The 9180-nt window shown below is 41.3% G+C and overlaps 1 protein-coding gene across 7 annotated transcripts in view; it reads left to right on the top strand.

The window, feature by feature from the left end:
* Positions 1-9180, top strand: part of ptprfa (protein tyrosine phosphatase receptor type Fa) — a 454009-nt gene that overhangs the window by 395453 nt on the left and 49376 nt on the right. For all 7 annotated transcript variants that reach the window (XM_037768968.1, XM_037768972.1, XM_037768971.1 and 4 more), the window contains one exon: positions 2101-2210. In XM_037768968.1, the coding sequence (XP_037624896.1) occupies positions 2101-2210 (110 nt within the window). The remainder of the gene's footprint in view (positions 1-2100; positions 2211-9180) is intronic.

The following is a 9180-nucleotide window of genomic DNA, read 5'->3' as shown; positions in this document are numbered from 1 at the left end:
GCGGAGCATCGTAAAACACTTCATTCAAACAGGACAGAAACAAAATAAAACTCACCTAAACCGTCGTCGTCACTCTTTCCAACAATCACCAAGTGTGCTTTGGTCCAACTCAACTGTAATTTCACCGAGTTTAATGTGGAAAGACGCCGAATCTATAGTTGCCCCCCCCCTTTTTGTTGGTCAATGGCGCAATCGCTTTCTGCTGCCTCAAGATAGCAATGCACCAACAATGCGTCTGACCACACCTCATTTTAAGGCCAACACGCCCATGGGCACGCAGATGGGTGCAAGTTAATTTGCTACTTACACAATGTGGGTACTGGACGTAAAAATGACAAATGGTCTGAAACTAGCAATGACAGTTGTGCTGCGCTGTGCGCCGCTTTGCGCCAGACGTAAGATAGGACCCTAGGAGTTTAATAGTAATTGATCCTTGTGAAACCAACAGTATGTAGACGTTTATAGAGCGACATCATTTGAAGAATAGAATAGCGGCCAACTTTGTCACTTTAAGAAATATCTCTGAACCCCATTCAGAGATGTTAGTGGCCGGTTGGCACATTAAATAAAACTCAGACAGTATCTAATAGGGTTCAATCTTATTCCAGGTCAAGCACTGACTCTGTCAGAAATTAAAGTACATGACAATTTTGTACCAACAAGACATGATTTCAAACTGTCATTGGACATTGGAAAGCTTGGTGACCCAGATGATGTGGTCTCCTTCAAAGTCCATCAAACCTACAGCCCCCTGGCTTTGATTCAGATGTAATACGCTGTAATAAAGCTTCCAGCTGACGGAAGGACTATAGTGAACACAGCTGTATGCACATCATGTTTGTAACACCACATATCCTCAGTCCTGCCGCCATTAGCCAAATCTGCCGAAGTCAGGCTGCTTCACCAATCGCTCTCAACCTGTTAGTTTTCACACAGTCATATGGGGGAAATTAGGGATTTTAATGAGCAATGCCCAAATCTGAACCCCCCACTCCACAAATCCAGCTGTGGAAACACTCAAGTAAGCGCTAGACATTAAACAGGAGTGGCAGGCTGCTCCAACATGCTGTGAAATTCACTGCTTTCCATAACTGATTTCACTCAAGATGGGATGTCTCCCAACGGGGGGGTAGGGGGGGGACATGAACTCCAACAACAGTATTTTAGCCTCAGTGACCAAGCCTGCAAATATTCAAATTAGGGACCTTAATAATTAACCGTTTAACCGTTAACCGGCATTAAGCATTTTAACCGATTAACGCCATTAGTTAAAATGGTTAAAAGAAATATTAATAATTAATTAAAAAGAGGAGCGGCTCGTCTCTTTAAGGAGAAAAGCTGGTCCACCTTAACAGCCCACCTTAAGAGGCGGAGCCTGAGATACAGGAAAGTTCTTAAAGTTTCGCCGCGCTGACAGACCGTATGTGTGCGGTGGCGGCGAGCACAAAGCCTCCGGCAATGCTACAGCTGCTAACGTAGCACAAATACACACACTGTTGGACACTCACTAAAATTAATCCGGGCAGACACACAGCTGACAACCTGCTAAACTAAACTAAATGTGCGGTGGAGACTTTTACTGGGAAAGTGGCTGCATGTCCACGACACTACACACAGCATCGTAGCTGCTAAGTTAACGCTCCAGGACGGTGAACTGGAGACTCAGTTGTCTGTTGTGCTCATACACTGCAGCTGGCACACCGCTGCATGCGAGGCACAAATCTTGTCGGTTAACGGTTAATAATCGGTTAACGAGGGTCGGTTATCGGTTAAGGAACTTTTTCAAAATTAGCATCCCTAATTCAAATATATCCGATCCCTACCTACCATCTACTGTAATGTATAGTCACTGTTCACAGCAGACATTAATCAGTATCAAGAGCTCCCTTAAAGCTACTACGAGGAACTTCAAGTTTATTTTCTGGATTATCACATGCTGTCAATCCCAATCTGAACCCATAAATCCTTGTTTTTGTTTTTTTACATTATTAAATTTCATTCTAAATTTGTCCCTAGTTTGAGATAAAGTACTAACTTTTAGTGATTGTGGCCTGTCCTAACTTGGTTATCTTCTCTCAAACCACCACTTCATTCTTCCAGGAAACGGACATCTCCAGCCAAGGATGAGCACATGGCGGGGGTGAAGGACTCACTGCTGGCCCACTCCTCAGACCCTGTGGAGATGAGGAGACTCAACTATCAGACACAAGGCATGGACGCACACACACACACACACACACACACGCACACACACACACACACTGTCCCCAGCACCTATAAGGTCCTATTTATTCATACTGACCCACACATGCATTTACAGTCATGCCTGCAAGTAGACTAATACTGAGGCCCAATGATCTCTGTTGTACCCTATAGGAGTGCACAGTTTGTGGCCGTAATAATACAAACAGATATCTGCTTAGGTTTTTGTCTCTGGCCCTATCAGCACGCCACATACTGTAGTGTGCTATGAATTATCAAATAGCAATTGTACCTCAACTGCAGAGAGAACCAGGCCTTTATTTGAAAAATGCTTCTGTAGGGTTGTGAAGTGAGAGAAGCTATTTTTGGTGCCCCTGGTTCTGGAAGTAAAAACAAGAGTATCCACCTTATTCTCGGGGGTGTTGCTGTAGAAATGATGATGGGCGTAACTTCCGGTGAGGTAGCGGTAGTAGCAGTAAACTAGTTAGGCCCATAGGCTAACCATAGTGGCTAACCACAAACGGGACTTCTTTTGAAAAGTAATTTGCCTTCAGTTTAGCAAATCCTGCTTTATTATACCCCGCGACAACATAGTCGGGTTCGTCCGTCCGTTTGTGTGTCACACTTTGTTTTCAGCAGCAGAACTCGGAAACTATTTAACTTAGAACTTCAAATTTGGTATGATGGTTGACAGCGTGGTCTAGTTGTGCCGTTTGGGGGATAGAAGTCCTACTTAAGTAGGGTCAAGCAGTGAGGGGGGGTATGTGAGCCATGCTCAGAGCCAGACAACCATGTTTGTGTGCTCATTCTCCGGGGGATTATCCATCAGACTGTCTACACTTTGACTGATGTCTTTTTGACCAGAGTTTTTGAGAAAAGTGGTGAAATGCCTCGGCCTGTGTAGGAAGATCATTAAGCTTAACGGTGTTCAGTACAGAGCGCAGAACATGATTTCAACGGCGATTAATGAACATTTTAAATCTCAAAATATTCAATTGATGTAATAAACGTTAACTTTATTTATCTTTAATTAAATAACACTGCTCTAACATCAATATTGGGCGCAGGATTACGTGCAAACAGCGTCTGTGTTGACAGAGTCGCTGCTGCAGCGCCAAGTAGTCAGTGAGCACCATTGATGTTAAAAATGCCCGTTTCAAAGCATTTATTCAAAAAGAGTAAAATATTTAACAACGTGTGATAGCATAATAATCATTTCATACAGACTACAGTACTGTGAGAAGAAGAATGAAGTTGAAATGTACATTTTCGCTGCTCTACTCATCTCCCCGCTCAAGCTGCAGACGGGACCGGAGCTTCCCCTCCGGGCGCTGTGGGCGCACGGTGCGCTCCTCACGAACTGACTGAAACCTCACAGGAACAAATGGTGGAGGTCTGTGATTGGTCAGGAATGAAAGAGAGGGAACTGAGGATGACACGCATATAAATGTTATGCACGATCTGGAAGTATTTATTCAGCCATCGGCGGAAAAATGTCATCTGTACGGAACATCGGTAGTGTACCGAATATAGTTAGTGTACGTTAGTTGGGCTCTAAAGAGCAGCGGAGAAGAGACATTGGGTCCTTAAAGGACTGACAGCAGAGCCAGGAGAACATCAGATATGATGTCATGTGTAGGGAGGATTCAGCATTGTAGCGTTGGTTTAATGACAGCCAGTTACTCTCATTATTTTCTGTACAGTTTAAAATGTAAGGCAGTTTATGGCACAGAGTGCAGGGCAGCATTAGATTACAGATAGTTTAAGTATAGTTATCTGTGTAGAAAACTAAACCTTGTTACTGTGGAAGTCCTGATCTGCCTCAGAGCTTTTCAGATTGTTCATCTCTTCACCGTGTGCAGCAACGGAGTCCATAAAGTAGCTAAATATGCTAATGTAGGTTATCTGAGACCACTTCTTCAGGTCGTCCTCCATCCCTCCATAGTAGAAGGCAGAGCTATGATCACATTATCCAGTTTGAGCTGTGATAGCTGGTGTTCACACGTTTTACTAGATTTGTTAATATAATCGCTCTAGGAGAGAGGATTAGCATAGCGTTACCATGGGAAACGATTCAGTGACACGACGCATCGGAAGTTACGCCCACTATTCACGCAAGGTATCATGGGGGCGAGGAATAAGGTGGATATTGCCACGTGAAAATCAATTGTTTGTTCCATTGCGACATCAGAGCTATGATTCCGCCATTTTGGACTGAAAGCGAGTACCAGACGCCAGTAAAACGTCTGCCTAAAAAATGCCTTACAAAAGTAAAATAAAATAATTTCTATTCTATTGTCATATTCTACCGAAATGGTCTGTGTTGAATCAATAAAATATTATTATATATATATATATATATATATATACACATATATTTAAACCACAAGTCAAAGTTGATTTATTTGTCATGTAACTTACGTACTTAAGTTACGGGACTTCTGTAGTTATTTTAACCCAAACCGCGATTTTTTCCTAAACCTAACTAAGTAGTTTGTTGCCTAAGCCTAACCAAGTAGGTCTATTCCTAAACCTAAGTAGTTTTATTTTGAAAAGACTGGAGCGGAAATTGACACGTGTGTCACGTGTTGCTGGACATCGTAGGAAAATGCATGAAAAATACGTTTAGTTAGGTTCAGGCAGAAAAACTACTTGGTTAGGTTTAGGGAAAGATCATGGTTTGGGTTAAAATACAGTACTTTGTTAAAGTTAAGGATCCTTTGTCGCCATAGTTACAAAAATTAAAATGTGATTAAGGTTAGGGGGCGATCACGGTCATGCTTTAAAACCAAACAAACAGCAGCCTCTCGTGTTTGTTGATCCCTCCGTCCAACCTGACCTCTTACATATAATGTCACCTGACTTCCTCCATTCCTCATAATTAGTTTGAGTATTACAAACCCTGCAACCCATTTCTTTTTTTTCTATTCTATGTCTGGAACCCTCTTTCTCTTTTTACTTTCTCTCTGTGTCCTCAATCACTCTTCTGTCACACTTTTTCCACTTTCATCTACACCCATCCAACTACTTCTCTTATCTCTTCCTCCCAACTGTCTTTCAGTGGGAGGTTTAAAACTCAGTTTGTCATTGTGTTTCATCCGTGTTCCTCTTCTCAATCACATGGGTGGCATTTACCTGTGGAAGCAGTGGGAGGGAATTTGGCAGATGTTGTTTACACCAACAGAAATCCATCAACTCATTTGGCTGCCAACCTTTGTTCTCCCTCCAGCGAAAACTCGCTGGGTGGCCCAGAAGCCTCTAAAACTTCCAGTTTACTCACAGCAACCACACAAACAAACTGACAGATCATATCTCCTTCACTCAAGCTATGAAGTGTGAACTGATAAAGATGCTTCTCTGTACTTCAGTATTTCCATTTCATGCTTTATTCCAGAACAATGAAGGAAAATACTTCACGTCACAACATTTATTTGACAGTTATGGTTAGTACCAAGTAACTACTAATTAGTTACTCAAATATTTGTTTTAGTAGAATTTCTGTTTTGAATTTTATAGCATACATGTTCAACTGAAAATAATTTTTGGTAAAATCTAAAAAATATTTAATTTGAAAATGTTTAGCTAAAAGTAAAATACAATATTGTCATTTCCATGTGAAGTAATAGTAACATATACTATGTATAAGTCGAAATGATAAAAGACTGCATTACCCATAACTCTAGAGACCAATAAGCTGGCAAAGTGAAGGTCTTTGCACACCTTTGCAAATACGACCTCAGGTTGTCAGTCAGGTTTACACACGACTCCGAAACTTTCGTCCGTCATTAAAGTTTTTGGAACAGGTTCAATTATCTGCGTTTTTTTGCATCTATCAAAAAGCAAAAGAGGGTTGTTTGACCACTCAGAGTCACCGTCTGAGAAAACGTCATCATCCAAAATGGCATGATAAACTTCACATTCACTTCGTCTCCCAGCACAACGAACTTTACGATGTACAGAAATATAAAAATACAGAGATGCTGAATTTAAAGATAGATTGTGGCCACTGATTTCAGAACAGCTTGGAATCAGGGATGGTTGTAAGACAAATTATGTAGGAAAGATTAGACGGTGGTGATTGTGCTTGAAGCAGCTAAACGTTAGCTTCTTGCTAATGTCATTCATTCATTAGCCCCGTTTGGGACTAGCGCTATCCATCGCACCAAAGTAATTAACTCAGTTTTGTCTTGTATTGCGAATTTTTGCAACAAATAGAAAAATAAAACACATCAGCCTCAGTGTGTAAGTTTTCTGGGTGTAACAATTTTTATCGGATGACGGATTAAAAAAACGCATATGAAAACAAACGGACTTGGCGAGCAAAGATCTTTAGTGAGGTGTGTTCAAGCACGTCAACCTCATGCTTTGAATTCTGACTAGTCATAATTCCAGTTCAAGATATCTTTAATTCCCCTCAATTCAAGATATCTACATTGCCCTTTTTAGATATCTTAAAATCCCATTGTAAAAAGAGAGATTTCCATGTCTTTTATATTATAAAGCAGGTTTAAGTGCTTTATAAATCCTGTTAAACTATCAAAACTCTCAATATATGGAGAAATACTCACAGCCCGTATGCAGAAATTGTGCGTTTGAAACAAGCCGTTAGGGTTTTTGTCCATTTGTGATGTCACAAATATACACTATATAGACCGTTACACGGTTTTAAAGATAAACATTTTAAATGTGTCCCATTAGTATATTTCCTGTTGCAGTGTATGTAAATAACATCAGCTGACAGGAAGTAAACATGGACCCAAGCTGTTGCCTAGCAACCCAATTGCAATTGCTAGCAGTTGCAATTCCGTTGCAATGCACTAAAACGGAGCATTTCAGACAGAGGGTGAATACAGGTATATTCAAGCAGACAGTATGAGGAAAATAAAGTTTTTTTGAACATTACAGCATGTAAACATGTTCTAGTAGAAACACAAAATACAAGTGTGAACCTGAAGATGAGCATAATAGGGGACCTTTAAAGGGACTGTTTGTAACTTCTTACACTTACACTCTTATAAATCATTGCGCGTCGGTTTCCCATGCGCGCTCGCGTGTGGCTACGCTGTTCCGACACAAACTACACGGAAGCACCAAAACTGCAAAGTTCTATCTAGTGAAGCCCGTATTGCAAAACAGTGTCAACTCTTCCTGCTTCAGCCCCCCCGACCGCGGCCAGAAGACACAAGGGAGACTTTAGCTTTGGTCTCCAGGGCCGGAGTCTCTGCTGTACTCTGCTCCTCTGCTTCCTCTGCCTGCCTTCACTCACACACCGCGCTCGTTCTCACTCGCTCTATCGCTCCACCTCTCACGTGCATGCGCGCACACTCCACACTGCAGAAGAGTTAGTTTAGCTCTGAGAATATCTAGTGAATGTACAGTGGAGGTGTGTGCAGAAATAAGTACCAGTATCAGCATTGATTCATGGAGAGACCTTAGTCTGGTCAGCTAACATTACTGCCAAGCAGCTGAAATATAGAGTGATATTGTGCTTTTAGCTGACGTGTGTCACCTCACTGTTTTGACCGATGCTCGTTCATGTCTATGTAGAGCGAGCGCGAGCAACAGGACGCCGACTTTCGTTGACTTAACGGCAACGAACAAGCAATTTATGATTCTTACAAACAGTCCCTTTAAATTAAATTTTGACTAGTCAGAATGACGTTGCAGATGTCTGTAATTACGTCAGCAGCAAGGGCAAGTGGGAGGCGGAAGCTATTCAAACATACTCTAGCGCTGCACTGCAGCCGTGAGTTAATTTATAAAGTGTGTCTGGAGACAATAAATCTACAATACGCTGTAAATTTCTACCACAACTCTCAAGCGAACAAAGCTCTTGTTTTCTTTCTTCAAACAAGTCCTTGATGATAAGCTCTTTCTATTTCATGGCATTCCTAACTATCTGATCTACAACAGCAAAAGCCTCTGCTAACACTGTTCTGATGCTTTGTTGGGCCAATATCCAATAGGAAGCTTTGCATGAGCAACCTCATGCACAACAACTCTGACTAGTCATAATGGCGTTTGAGATATCTATAACTGTTATTTAGGTTAGTCAAAACTGAATTACAGATATCTGCAATTGTCATTCAGGACATATGATGAGTTGTTTTCATTGACATCACTGCAGATATCGCATGTTGTTTTGACTAGTCAGAATGATATTATAGATATTTTGAATACGAATTCTGACTAGTCACAGTGTAATTACGACTAATCAAAATGCCGGTGTATATAAATGTATCTCTAATGTTAATTCCGGATAGTCAAGCTTAGCTAATAGATGTTAAAACATCTTGCCATTGCTTTGTGTGTTAGAGGCTGACGTGTTAATTCAGCCCTGCTGTTTAGTAAAGACTCATATGGAAGTCTAGTCTTACTTTGTCATTTGGAAGGTATTTTAAACATCATTTACTTGTAATGAAAGTATTTTTACTACGTGGTTTTGCTACCTTGAGTGAATTCTTTACACAGCTGTTCTGACGGAATTATCAGGATTAAAGGCGCTTTAGTCACTTACTGCTGCCTCCTACGATATAGCACATACTGTATATCTGCAGCCGTCTGAGTTGATGATGGCTAAACTCGACGGCTCGCTGCGTGACCATGGCAACCACAGAAACCACACGGTGAAAAAACGAGGAAATCTGCCTGTCATGTGATGTATTTCAGATGGATAATGTATTAATAACAATCTGAGCCTGTCATGGCAAAAACAAGCACTTTTTAGTGGATGTAAACTGACAATGAGGAGTAGCCCCCGAGCGATTACATCGCCCGTCCAGCTCACGAAGCATCCCGTTTAGCGGCTGCAGCGTTCTCTCTCAATACTGGACCGATTTCAAAAATGGTTGTCCCCATTAGTCACTAAGACACAAAACATGGGGATTAGGGGTCCAGGTTGAAAAATACCAAAGTCACCCTTTAAGGTTATTGGAGATATATTTCAGGACGGTATTTTATTTTCCTTTTTTGCAACTT

The sequence above is a fragment of the Sebastes umbrosus genome, chromosome 5, assembly GCF_015220745.1.
Source record: "Sebastes umbrosus isolate fSebUmb1 chromosome 5, fSebUmb1.pri, whole genome shotgun sequence".
NCBI lineage: Eukaryota > Metazoa > Chordata > Actinopteri > Perciformes > Sebastidae > Sebastes > Sebastes umbrosus.
The sequence above is the reverse complement of the archived record's forward strand: the minus strand, read 5'-3'. Positions and strand labels throughout refer to the sequence as shown.